The sequence below is a fragment of the Notolabrus celidotus genome, chromosome 17 (genome assembly GCF_009762535.1).
Source record: "Notolabrus celidotus isolate fNotCel1 chromosome 17, fNotCel1.pri, whole genome shotgun sequence".
Lineage (NCBI taxonomy): Eukaryota > Metazoa > Chordata > Actinopteri > Labriformes > Labridae > Notolabrus > Notolabrus celidotus.
This window is the reverse complement of record NC_048288.1, coordinates 20,041,631-20,056,165: the sequence shown is the minus strand read 5'-3', so window position 1 is coordinate 20,056,165 and position 14,535 is coordinate 20,041,631. Positions and strand designations below refer to the sequence as shown.

The 14,535-nt window shown below is 40.5% G+C and overlaps 1 protein-coding gene across 2 annotated transcripts in view; it reads right to left on the bottom strand.

The window, feature by feature from the left end:
- Positions 1 to 8,697: 8,697 nt before the first annotated feature.
- Positions 8,698 to 14,535, bottom strand: part of plod2 (procollagen-lysine, 2-oxoglutarate 5-dioxygenase 2) — a 38,886-nt gene continuing 33,048 nt past the window's right edge. The window contains exons 17-20 of one of the 2 annotated variants that reach the window (XM_034707037.1): positions 14,361 to 14,465; positions 11,201 to 11,347; positions 10,888 to 11,013; positions 8,698 to 9,760 (exon numbers count right to left, since the gene is read on the bottom strand). In XM_034707037.1, the coding sequence (XP_034562928.1) occupies positions 9,605 to 9,760; positions 10,888 to 11,013; positions 11,201 to 11,347; positions 14,361 to 14,465 (534 nt within the window). In that variant the 3' untranslated portion in view covers positions 8,698 to 9,604. The remainder of the gene's footprint in view (positions 9,761 to 10,887; positions 11,014 to 11,200; positions 11,348 to 14,360; positions 14,466 to 14,535) is intronic. The other variant, XM_034707038.1, reaches the window with a different exon arrangement.

The following is a 14,535-nucleotide window of genomic DNA, read 5'->3' as shown; positions in this document are numbered from 1 at the left end:
CTGCATCTCCAGTGTCTGATAGGACTAGAGGAAGAAGTGCTAACTACAAATCCAACAAGAGCCACACAACTGAAAACATACAATTATATCCTACCAAAGACATAGACAGGCACTCAGAGAAAGCTCGACATGGCACGAGGTCAAGAGCGAGCAAGACGTCGGTAATGCTCCCATGACACGAACACTGCAAGATCCCTCTTCTTTTTCTCTTTATAAGGAAATGAAGCACGCACCCAAACACATAAAAATAGTTCAGAGGTGCTGTAAATATAGTCCTCGACACCGGGGAGAATGAATGTGGTTGATTCATTTTGTGTTCCTGGATGAACCTCGTATGCCTTGTGGCAAATTCAGGTGAGTCACATACTCACAGGCTTTCATCACAGGTTCAGAGAGATGGTTGCTATGTCATTGTGTTGTTGAAACCCACAGTTTGCCCAGGGCATCTGTGATGATTTTTGAGGAAGCACTGTGAAGTGTTTCCTTGATTTTACCCTCAGGTTCTTCCTCGCTGGTATAGCTGCTATAATACTGTTAGATACTGAAATACACTTCCAGCTAAAAATCATAATCTGTGTTTATTAGCACAATTTTCTTTTTGTAAAGGCCACACTGACGCCCACCACTGATTCCTTACATCTATTCAAAGTTTGTTCCATCTTTTGCTGTCCAAGGCCTCAACTTTTAAGAAGAACCTATCGCAGCATTCAAACGAACTTCAATAAACTTCTGCAGATTCAGAAATTCTGAAAATTCCTAAACACATGCAACAGCACAAACTACAAATGAAAGCGCATGCAGTAAAAAGACAAAACATCAACAGCAAACCTGCTGTACAAATACATACAGGATGCAAATTAAAAAAAACAAGTGTATTGAAGAAACTGCAAAATAAAGGCTTCAAATTGAATCATATCAACAGGAGTGCTCCAGGCCTGTTGATATGTCTTATCATTGACGGTAGAGAGTGAGGAAGACCAGAATTTAAGTTTTTTACCGGTAGTTACATTATAAGTACAGTAGCCACAGGGCTAATTGAAGCTAATTCACACTCTGTATTCAGAGCCTGACAGCTGGCAGTGTCAGCTAATACTGAATCCCGCTGCAAACAGAGTATTATAGCTGACTTAAGCCTCTCTTATGCCGAGGTCAGACTACATGTTTAGAGCACGATTATAGCCTGATCCGGTAGATGTAGGGTGTCAAGACCATGTCAGCCCCCCGCCCGGACTACACACCACTGTGTAGTCCAGGGCTATTCAATCCCTCTTCTAACATTCAATTCTGACATTGCTGTCCAAGCAGGGTTGAACTTCCGGTCATTCACTGTCTATTTTTCGCTTTAGAGTGGACAACAACATCTTTGAAAGCTAGGCTACCAATCATGGTTTGAAAGATTACTACAGACTACCTCTGCTCACCTATGTTCTGATTGGTACTGCATATGTGCAACTCTTGACAGAGATAGGTATGGATTAGGATGGATCACTTGCAAGCTACTTTCAGGCAAACTGGGCTGTTGAACCATTCAGATATTGGATTCATGTATTCAGGTTGAGTTGGAGCCTCTCAGAGGTTGCCTGCGGGCCAGATTCAGCCCTGGGGTTGCCAGTTGAATAGTTCAGGTGTAGTCTGTTACTCTTAATGAGGATCATTTGGGCTGTTTCATATCGGTTAGCCTTGTTGGCCACTCTAGGGACTTGACCAGAACATGATGACACACTGAGCATTGCAGCTCTTATGACCTGTCTGGAAGATTATTTGTTAACTTAAAATACCTGCTCCTGTAACAGAAAGTGTTTAATAGTAATATGCATCATACTGTGCAATCCACTGTCCCCAAAACTCTGTTTTGTCATTGTTTTTTCAGGGAACAGCTACATGTGGGTGGCCTTCTCCACCAGTGTGCCAAAAATCACAAACTAACATAGATGAAAATCGAAAGGAAATAGTTTGTGTGGAAACAAACAGAGACAAAGTCTGTTGACAGATGTCAACAAACATTGCAGGAAGTAGCATCATCTGATGTGTGGGAGATTTCCCTGCCTGTCTAAAAGAAACATCCGCATGGAGAGATTTCAACACTCTGCTCTGCCTGCCAACGTGTCACACAGTTTAAAATTATATTTCTCTATTTCATAACTGGCACATATTATGTTGTTTGAGTGCTGAAACAATCTCCTACTACCTGCAAACAGAGTCTGGATTAGACTCCTGTAAATTTGTGCCTTGATATTTGCGGAAATACGTCCATGCAGGAACTACACACAGTGTTTCTTCTTCTTTTGATTGAGGCTTCGCAAATGTCAGTCAGCTCAGAATTTCGACTTCTCTTGCTCTACAAGGACCCGTACAGGTGTTTTTCTTACTTGGCATTACATCATTTTTTAGCACTTGGCTCATGAATTATTAGACAGGAAGCACCTAGTCGGTGAAACTGTTGTTTTTAGGCTCCTCAAACCAAAGTGCAAGTTGTTCAAAGTTTACACCAGAAAATGCACAGGCTGTCTGTACCCACACGGGGGCTCTGGGGGTCTAAACACAGGCCTCCTGTTGCTCCTCCCTTTGTACCCATATTGACCTAAGACTCATATCCTCCACACACACTCAGGCACACACACCCTGACACCAGAACCCTCCACATACACTCCCATTCTTTCATCTCCACTTGAACTCTTAAAGACGCGATTGAAACCAGACTAAACATACTGAATGATCATTCAGAGGACTCTGAAATAGCCTGTAAAAGGCACGCTGTGCGACTTTTATTTTTCTCTGCTTACTATAAACGGAGCTTCTGCGGTTTCTGACATCCACCCGTCTCTAATTCTGCTTTTGTCTTTTCCATAAATCAATATCTGTCAGGGAGTGTGGGGCTGCTGATTGTTTTTACAGAGCGTTGCTGTGTAATTTGGCTAAATGGTACGTGCAGCCAGTTGACTCTGAGGAGGTAAACAGTCTGGCTGCTAAAGAGGGAGTGTGTTGATAGACTTAAAGCATACAATCACATATAATTGGTATTTTGAACTATGGATCTATTTGATGATTTACCTGGGAGAGAGTCATGATGGCAGGCCTGCAATAACAAGTGCTATTTATAGTAAATTATATAATACTGATCACATTCACCTCATCACGCGATACCTGACATGTCTCATTTCTTCTATCCATCACCGCTGTACGTATAATCAAAGCTCCTAATATGGGAGATTTCAAACACAAAAGTTAGACTCTACAAATGTATACTCTCATGGTGTTTTTCAAAGAGTCCAATAAAGTTGACGAAAAAAACTTTTACGACGTGTTAGAGCTGGAACTGTATCAGAAGTCAGTGGTTCAAGTTGTTAAAATTAAAGAATTAAAGGCTCATTTTTCTACAGCTGGTTAAGAACTTGAGCTCCCCGTATACAGAAAGAAATGTTGAGGTTTTAGCCTAAAGGGAAATATGTACAGTATAGAGTCCATAGTTAAATGAAGGTACTCATCTTTGGCTGCAACCAGAGCCATTTTTATTTCTATTTTTTAAAGTACATTACAAATAATGTGAAAGGTTTCTAAGCATTCTTTCCGCCTGTTTTTTCAGTACTGAAAATTTTCCAGCAACTTTTCCACTGACCATTAACTCAGTAAACTTTACCATCAGAGTCTTTATGGTGAGAGTTTACATTGAGTCTTTAACAGCAACTTAAATACTCGTTGCCTTCTTCTGAATATTTCATCACAGTTTACTTTGGTTTCATCCACTTTTTACAAATTTTGTTACTTATTTGGACTCAGAAATTTGATAAAGGTGATGCAAAAGACAAACAGCTCACTCAAACAATAGTTGACTTTTTTGACAATTTCCCATTTTCTCTAAGTGGATGTATAGTGTGAAAAAAGTCTAAAGACCCAGTAACTCATATTTGCAATTGTTGCTAAAATCAGGCATTTTAGAGTGCGGTAAGTGAGTGAGGGCCTGTGTCCACTAACAGAGTTCTTGGCATAGTTTTTTTTTTCCCCTTTTGCTTTTTTAAATATAGAATCATTGCAGATCAGTATTTCCATCACCTAGCCTCCAAATTACAAAAAATACTCCAAGCATCACATTTTTTTTGTTACTCTGCTTGTTGGTGACAATAGTTCAGCTGTGCTATGCTTTTCTATGTGACTTCTCCATCATCAACCAATAGACATCAAAAAGTGGTTGGACATCTGATATCAACTTTGTCAACAACAAACGTTGAGGTCAATACAGAGGGGAAACTAAACACTTGTATTGTAGTGTGTAGTGTACAGTTTCCTGCTTTACTTTACAGCTGCTGCTAATGATATGATATCAGTCTTTTCCCTGTTTCCTTTGTAAAATATCACTCGATATGTGTATGTGTAAAGCTTGCAGAGCAATTTTAAACAAACTTAATGGTTACTACCAAAGGAAGTGGACTTTAGTTATGGGAAGTTCGGCTCTTTTCAGAGAGCCGGCTCCTTTGACTCCCGAACGGCTCTTAATTTGACCAGACCCTAACCCTAAGGCCTAACCCTAATCCAAACCCTAACCCTAATCAAACCCTAACCCTAACCATAGTCAAACCCTAACCCTAATCAAACCCTAACCCTAATCTAAACCCTAACCCTAATCCAAACCCTAACCCTAACCGTAAACCTGATCGAAACCCTAACACTAACGCTAATCCAAACCCTAACACTCACCCTAATCCAAACCATAACTCTAACCCTAATTAAAACCCTAACCCTAATCTTAATCCTAACGCTGACCCTTATCCAAACCCTAACCCTAACCCTAATCTTAACCCTTACCCTTACCCTAATCAAAACCCTAACCCTAACTACAATCATAACCCTAACCCTAACCCTCATCCAAACCCTAACCACTAACCCTAATCCAGACCCTAACCCTGAACCCTGACACTAAACCCTAACCCTAATCAAAACCCTAAACCCTAACCCTAATCAAAACCTTAAACCGTAACCCTAATCCATTAGGGTTAAGATTAGGGTTAGGGTAAAGATTAGGTTTAGGGTTAAGATTAGGGTTAGGGTTATGATTAGGGTTAGGGTTAGGGTTAGGGTCATGATTAGGGTTAGGGTTATGATTAGGGTTAGGGTTAGGGTTAAGATTAGGGTTAGGGTTAGGGTTAAGATTAGGGTTAGGGTTAGGGTTATGATTAGGGTTAGGGTCATGATTAGGGTTAGGGTTATGATTAGGGTTAGGGTTAAGATTAGGGTTAGGGTTATGATTAGGGTTAGGGTTATGATTAGGGTTAGGGTTATGATTAGGGTTAGGGTTATGATCAGGGTTAGGGTTAGGGTTATGATTAGGGTTAGGGTTAAGATTAGGGTTAGGGTTAGGGTTAGGATTATGATTAGGGTTAAGATTAGGGTTAGGGTTAAGATTAGGGTTAGGGTTATGATAAGGGTTAGGGTTAGGATGAAGATTAGGGTTAGGGTTAAGATTAGGGTTAGGGTTAGGATTATGATTAGGGTTAGGGTTAAGATTAGGGTTAGGGTTAGGATGAAGATTAGGGTTAGGGTTTGGGTTAAGATTAGGGTTAGGGTCATGATTAGGGTTAGGGTTATCATTAGGGTTAGGGTTAAGATTAGGGTTAGGGTTAGGTTTATGATTAGGGTTAGGGTTAAGATTAGGGTTAGGGTTAAGATTAGGGTTAGGGTTAAGATTAGGGTTAGGGTTAAGATTAGGGTTAGGGTTATGATTGGGGTTAGGGTTATGATTGGAGTTAGGGTTAGGGTTAGGGTTAAGATTAGGGTTAGGGTTAAGATTAGGGTTAGGGTTAAGATTAGGGTTATGGTTAAGATTAGGGTTAGGGTTATTTTTAGGGTTAGGGTTATGATTGGAGTTAGCGTTAGGTTTAGTGTTAAGGTTATGGTTAGGCTCTCAGAGCCGCAGCTTCTGATCATGACACATCATTAGTGGACTTTTCAATGACAACATTCCTAATCTAGCAACAAGCGCCTCTGAGAAGAAGCTGTGGGCACTGCAGGGCAACAAAACCCCACTGTTAGTGGACACAGGCCCTAACCTAGCAACGAATAATTCTTGATTTTCTATGTCAGAACATTTTAATGTTGAGTCTTAATAACATTGTGCAAGTAGCCCCCAGAGGCACCCTTAGTGTTGAAACAGCAGAAGGCCTCTTACTTCATCATACCCATTTTTAGAGGAATTTCAAAAATTAGGGCACTATGCAGAGGTCTCATGCTGTCCAGTAACAAATCACACAAAGGGGGCCTTGTTTTTAGGCCTCAAATATTCATGCATTTCATGTATCTTGCTCTCTCTCTCTCATACACACACACACCTTGAATGTTTTGTTCTCCGAAGCCACATTTGTATAACACGTAAAGTTTAAAAATACATGAAATGCACACACAAAAGCAACACTTGAGTACACAAACCTAAAGACATATGGTACACTAAAACACACACAAACATACACATTCTGTGTCCAGCTGGATTGAACGTTTCCTCATTGAATTCTTGTTCCATCTCAGTACTTTTCCACTGATGTCTGACTCGCTTTGCACTGTGCCTGAACCCGGATACCCCCACTCTCCGCCCATCTCCTTCAAACATCATTTGAGAATTTACAGTAAGTGAACCATGCACTACACTGTATATGTCATACACACACAGTTGGCTTGGCTTGCACGCTTGTGGATGCAGTGCATTCTACACAGATGGCTTACTCTACAGGGACTACTGTAGATGACAGTTTAAACCTACTGTCTCTATTTCAAGGCCCTTAGATTGAAGACATGAACAATCTACATTTTTAATGTTAAAAAAATTGCAATGCCTTCTTACTTCCCTAGCTGAAGCCTTATGAAGTTAATTAGTCGGCTTCATAGACCTCCTTTGTTTCAAAACAATCTAAAATCCATCTGAGGACTACAGTGCTGCTTTGGGAGACATGTTTCTTAGACAATGGTGTTTATTATGACTCAACTCCAAGTATAAGCCATACCAGTGCCAAAAAATACCACTGTATAAAAAATCGATATAAATGCAGAAAATAGTTCCTAGGAAATGCTCTACGTTCCTCACTAACATTGGTGAAAAAGCAACGCAGCAGGAAATTACAAAGGAAATAAAAACACTTTGACTGGAACTATATATTTCTGACCTTTTTTTATTGCTTTGTCGTCAGTTCACCACATGTAAGCTTTAATTAGCAGCGAAGTAAATCACAGTGCAACATGATTTATTACCTGGGACAGTATTATAGACGCCGTGACAAAAAATAATTCACACCCTACAGACGGCAAAAAAAAGAGAAATGTAGTAAATAGCAGTGGGATGATAGGAAAGTGGTTACATAGCCCTGTTGACTGTTTTTCCGACCTCCTTGTGGCACAAACCAGGTCACCATACTGCATCAAGATATGCTGGAAACTTCTCCCGATTGTCACATAGCACGACTGCATCCAAACCACGGGCACCAGATATGACCACACACCGACTGGCCTCAGGCACTTGCAGGCTCTCATCATTGTAAACACTTAATTTAAATCCTTTGTTTAGTCAGGACCAGCGTGGATGCCGCAGTAATGGCTTAATCACTATCTGTCAGCGGGCACCCTGCAGTTAGTGGCACGCTTGAATTTACTTTGGGAAGGGATCATGTTTCCCGTTGACCCAAAGAAGGGGTGTATAACTGGGTGTTTCTGACCTACTGGTGTGATCGGGTTTGACTTTAAAAACATGCACTTGGCAGTTGAGAACTCTTTCAAGTCTAACATGAACAAAATGATCTGAGACATTCTGTGTTTGTATTTCAAATGCCCAGTCTGTTTTATTCTCCGTCTCACTTTAGACATAAATCTGACTTAAAACACTTCCTTCTGTTTCTGCCTTTAAAAGTAGCCGTTCCGCTGTCAAACCTACCCGTAGAAGGTATGCAGGTTGCTCTGCACGCCTGGCCCAGATCAATGTCACCTTTCAGAGGGGCTGAACGCAGGGCAGAGAGAGGGAAACGGCGGCCACAAAGGGGCTCTTTCAGCATGAGAGCCTTTCCCCCCATGCTGACCTAAATCTCCTCCTCCTCTCCTCAGCAGCTACTCAGACATTCAGCCTTCAGGGTTCAAAAACGTGTGCCTGTAGTCACGGAGGCAGGTCTCAGGGGTAAAAAGACAAGCCTTACAGGAGAGGGGGGTCCTCAAGTGTCTAGACACTTTGGGTGCTAAAAAGTAACAAGATTTCACCGAAGGGTCAGACCTTGAAGAGATAAATAAGAGCACTGACCCTCCTTTCTCTAATGGATGACAGGTTTTCTGTTCACCCCCCTCTGTTTTGGCATCAGCCCTAAAGTTTTTCTAAGGTTACATGTACGTGCTTGCACTGTGCCCTTAAAGTAAACTGAACTACACTCACACTCATGTACATCATCACACTCAAGTGTTGAAACGAAGCAGAACTACAGACCAGACCTGATTGCTTCTACATCTGACATGTTCAATGTGGAACTACTTGATAGACTGAAGGATGAACTGATGGAGTGATTACACAATAAAAGGCTATATAAAGTGGATGTGATCATTCCCAGACATTTCTATAATTCTGCCAGAAAAATCAGCAGGGACTTAATGCTGAGTCAGTAAGAAGAGTCTGTTAAGGTCTTGAAATATCAAGCACTGCTGTTTTATGATGTAATAAAAAGAAAACAATACGTTTTTTTTAAAAGACTTTTATTATATTTTGTCAATAAGTTAAACAACTTTTCAGGAAGAAAAGTCAAAAAGTCCATGAACAAATATCTCTCAAAAAAGTTGCAGAATGTTCTTCAGAAAAGCAAATGACACCAACCAATTTCAAAGAAAGAAACAATCCTTTCAAGTAATACAAAACATTGAACTTCATTCGAACAGAACTCACATTGAACTCTGCTGTCTTTTTTTTCTTGTGTGCAAAATTCCAAAAATATATTCTTTTTCGGGCACAAACCAAACTTTAAATAACAAACAGAATCTGAGCTCTCTCAGGGCAGAAAAACAATCTGCATCAAAGTGACCTGAATCCTTAATGCAGAAACATGGAGGTTGAAAGCACCAGTAGTCATTCTTGAAGTAATAATGGCATGATTTTGTGACATGAATGGGATGAGGGAATTACACCCCAAAACACAAATGTAAACACAAAGACTGGGCGCATGCTAGCATGGTTACGCTAACTGCTAGCATAGCTTCCAATGTGTTTTATTGATGGTTACCATGACAGTGTAAAAATCAGTATCATAAATGCCAGGAGTAGCTACAGTACCAGGAAATCTTTGCACAATGTTTTTTTGGGGTCCAAAAACAAAAAACAAAATGGAAATGCGTGTGAAGCAAAAGCGGTAACCCTGTGAGCTTGTTTCTCTTTCTTCCTGCTTGTGCATCTTATTTTGTCACTTTCTAATCTACACTCTGTTTGACAGAGATTCCTTTAATGCAATGGTCTCTTCTTTTAAAGCAACTGCTTTGAAACAGAACTGCATCAGCAAAACATGTAAAGGCACTATGGTTTAAACGACAAAACAACACAAACATGGCAACACAAAAGATGAAGCATGGTCAAAAAAACTAATTTACAGTCTAATCAGAGAGTTCAAGGGTCGATGAAGGAGACAGCGATATAGCGGGTGCCGTTGGTGGTGGGCAAGCCTTCGTGAAGATGAGTCAGTCGTCCTGGGTGCATGAAGCTCCAGCCTTTCCTTGGTGATTCTATGGAACAGTTATACCTGTGGAAACGGCAACCTCCACCCTAATTCAGGACAGAGGGTTACAAAACCATAAAAGGGTTAAGATTTTGAAACTTGATGGCACAGTTATTATTTCAAACAGTTGTCCTTTTTCAAACATCTCTCTACAGACTCTTCTCAGTTTTTCTCTCTGTCTTGTGTTTGTTGGTGTGTTGTTATGGTGGGAAGTGAGAGCTAGCATGGAAGGGGCTGGTTGTGGGGCGCTGGAGTTAAAGGCCAAATTCCACCAGGTCCGTTTACGATCCGTCACGGCACTGGATCTGATTTCTATTCTAGTCAATCTGTTAACTTCCACTGGATCCGCTCCGTTGTGTTCCGGCTGCGTCTCTGATCCGGCAAGTTGGAACGCAACGGATCAGATATGCAAGACTTCTACTTGTGCCGGATGCCGGAGCACGACGCATCAATTCAGCACAGAGCAGATGGAGCGGGACAGGAAGTCAGGCACCAAAACAAAATAAAAACCTGGTTCAATTTCAGAATAAAACAATCTGAGTTATCGTTAGATCGTTTTTAACTTAACTATGACAATTTTTTTTTATTTAGAGTGACGCCTGGAGTCATCAGGTCAGAGGTTTTTAGAGGCTGATAAAGACAACATGGACGAGGCGAGGAGGAGGAGAATCCTTGATTCAGTGATTGCCGTGGGAAAACCTCGGTCACATGACTCCAGCTGTCCGGCGGTCCTGCTCCGGACCGCTGCGGATCGGAGACGGACCGGACACGGATCTGGTGGAAGTCCCGTGTTACAGAGGTTTTGCAGGCCCAACTTGACAAACCAGTAGGAAATGGAGATGCCCACTTGATAACCTCAGTGATGAACTGGCTCTTGCAGCCCATCTATCTTTAAGTTTGGGTGTTGGGGAACATTAGGCGCAATGTAGAAAGTCATGTAATTTAATGCTAGAGCACAAATATTGGGATGAAAGCAAAAAGGAAAGGGTTTCTTAGTGTGCACTTTTTCTTTCATCACAGCACAAGTACCTTGTTTTTATCATTGTGCTATTCTGACTGCTGAACTGCTTTTCAGACATTTTTCCAAATTATATTGAACCTCATTGCTATACCCTAATTAACAAAGTAAGAAGAATATTGTGAATGCAGGTCTTCAAAAAGATTCCTTTAATACCTGAAAGTCTGTGTCTTTGTTATTGAGAGCGATGTTGATTGTGAAGGTGGAGGAATCATGATGTGGCCTCAGGTATGCTTGCCTTTCAGGGGTGTATTTCACAACAAAGTTCATTATAGCGTAACCCTGCGATGAAGGGGCAGAAATACACAGAATTAGTTGACAGTGTATATTTGGACATCTAACATAAGAAAAACCTGTCAACCCACTGCAAATGTGGAAACAGATTTTCCTTCAGGTGCAGGTTCATTGAAAAAGAAGTCGGGTCTGTTTGTCTATCTTCTATTATTTTTTTCCACGAGGTCAGACCAACCTTTGTGTAGTATCCAGAGAAAACTTTTAATGTGACAGGTGATATGAACTCTCGGATGAAGTGCAGCCACTCCTTGTCAAAGCCGATCTGCTTCATGTGAATGTCGTCTGTTGGCACTGTCTCGTAGCCCCCGGCGATTCGCTTGTCCTGAGGGGAAAAAAGAAGAAATTAAACTTACTGCTTTGTGATTAATAGTGGAACAAATGACCCACCTTCCTGGCTGTTTGTGTCCACAGTTTTTAAAGTCATAATGTGTCTGTGCGTGTGTGCGTGTGTCTCAAAAAACCGCAGGCTGTACTGCTGTCTGTCTGTGTGAGGCTTAATGATCCATCCAGCTCAACCATTTCCCAAACACAGTGAGTCAAAGTATCTGAGCACATTTTGTCTCCAAGGCAAACTTTTAGACACGTTAAACACCAATTCCAAACTACATAAAACAGGCCACATGAATTAGAAACCATAAACGTAAGACAGAACATCATAACCATTTATCTGGAAACATGTAAATGACAGACCTGCAGATGATGGTGATAAAATTAAGTCTGAGAGCGCATGAGAACCCCAGTCATGTCTGTGTGTCTGTGTGTGTGTTTGAATGAGATTATGCGTGTCGAAACAAATATATGACATCAACATTAAAAAAGAATGATGCACTATCGACCCTGAAAGTAAGAGCTCACCAAACTGTCGTAAACAAAAAATACATTACTGTTCCAATAAAGTTTACAAGGAAACACAAGGAACTTTATTTCCCTCCTCGTCCCCCTGTTAAGTGTGCTATAATAAATTTGACCAGGACACAAACAAACACTAACCACTCTCTACTCTGATAATTATCAAACTGAAGCAATTAAAAAGTTTAACACATTTTTATGAAATTGATTTTGTGTCTTCTAATTCAATTATATAAAACTATCTTCTGTAGGTTAGAAATGAGCCAAAATGTCAAAAACTGTGTTAACCATGTGCTACCACTTTAACAAATAATTATATTTTCACTTGTTCTTTTTTTTTGGGGGGGGGGGGGGGGGGGGGGGGGGATATAGGACTCAACTGAAAAAGCTTTACATGTTTTAACACATTCAATTGCAAAAGGTCTCTTTCAATTTCACATCTTAAGATTTTTGTAAGCCATGATGGAAGGCTAAATGATCATGTTCTGACAAAGATGGAGACTTCAGCAAACATTTGACCTTCTAAATGTCAGCAGACAGTGTTGCCAACTTAACGACTTTGTCACTATATTTAGAGAGTTTTCAGACCCCTCTAGCAACTCTTTTTCAAAAAAGTGACTAGCGACAAATCTAGCAACTTTTTCTGGTGTTAAATGAAGACTGTTTGAGACTGACGTGAAAGCATGTATCATGCCCAGGCGCTGCTGTGAGTCCCTCCTAGGCTGCATTCAGAGCAGGAGGCATTCAACCCTCAGCGTGCAGACTGCAAATGTGTCACGCATGTACGAAGACACCAATGGCTGAGCCCGCCTACTGTCTCTTTTTTGGTCCATTTAGATTGTTAAAGCAGCTGTGAGGAACTTTTGTTTTGTATCAATTCTGGCGCCCCCCTTGTGGACAAAGTGATACCTCTTATCTCTTGTCCTATACATACAAAAGTAGTGTTTTCAACAAAACCCTCATCCTGTTGTCTTCAACAGTCAATTTTATCAGGCAATGTGATTATTTTCCATGAAAACAGTCAAATAAAGGCTGTTTCTGAAGCAAGAAGTCCATTATCTGGTCTGGGACCTACACCCCCAGGGCGGTTTCAGGCATTAAAAATTACAACATAGAAGGTGTTAGTGTTGCTGCTGATGGTCTTGTTTGCTATTGAAGGTCATAAAGAGGCATCAGTATCATTTTCAGTCTGTTTCTCAGCGAGTTCAAAACTCCTCACAGGGCCTTTAATGAAGATTGTATACACTAAAAATGTAGAAAATGTTATGGTTGAAAAATTTCACGTTTTACTTTGATTTGTTCTAGGCTCCTAAGTGTAGTTCTAAACATATTTAGGGTGTTTTTTTACTCTCATTTAGTCTCTCCTACAGCATCTATTACAATTCAGATTATGCAAATTAAGTGATGACATCATTTAGCGACTTATAGCGACTTTTAGGACAGCCAATAGCTACCTTCCTCACTAAGGAGTTGGCAACACTATCAGCAGGTAAGGGTTTCATTGTTTGCATGTTAATGATTGAATGTAACCTTTCAGCCAAAAGCACAGACTTAGAGTCGACTTTTTGGTCTTGTTTTACAGATAAAATTATCACCATGGCAGCTAAACCATGAACATAAGTAAGTTGGTAGCTAAATCTTGAGTTTTAATTTTATAGCAAAAAGGAGCAGTGTAATGACTCCTAACTTTTAAGACTTTATTTATAGTAAGAATTAGCGACATGGCAGCTAACTTTGTAGTCTTTAATAATAGAGAGGATTAGCAAAACTCAGCTAACTCTGCAGAAATATTACTAACATGCTGCTAGCCTTGTAGCCTTTATTAATTGAAAAAATGTCATGACATGGCAGCTAACCCTTTAGTCTCTATTTACAGAAAAAAACTGTGACATGGTTTCTAACTATACTGTCTGTTTTTCTATAAAAAGAAACATTTGTGACATGGTAGCTAACTCTGTAGTGGCTACTTACAGAAAACATCCATGACATTGTGGCTAACTCTTTTTTTTCTTCTATTGACAGAAATAGTGACATGGAAGCAAATTCCTCTGTAGTCTTTATTCATTGAACAAATAAGCATAGTAGCAGCTCTTCAGACTTTAATTGATGAGAAACTTTAGGAACAAGGAAGCTAACTCCGTAGATATTTACCGAAAAAATACTCAAAAGTGGCAAAAAATTCGTAGAGAAAAAAAAAAAAGTGACATGGCAGCTGACTTGGGATTTGATTGATTTAGAGACAACTTGTGTAATGACAGCTACAACCCGAGTCTTGATTTTACAGACCATATCATACGATCTGCATTTGTATTTTATTGTCTGAAATTTTATGGCTAAAGCTGTTGATGTTGCAGCCTTTTGTTATTTTTCACTATCTTGTTCTTGCCAAAAAGACCTAATAACAAAACCTCATTAAAAGTCAGTGCATGCCTGCAATGTGTTGTCTACACCACTGTGTTCAGTGAACCTCAGGGAACAGCACTGACCTCATGGTTTCCTCCAGACCAGGAACCCAGGTGCTCCATCTCCCCCACTATTTCATCACAGGCCTTCGCTGAGAACACGGGGAACCAGAACACATCTGGACAGGGCTGCAATACACACGCACAGGCACACGCACACGCACACACGCACACACACACACACACACACACACACACA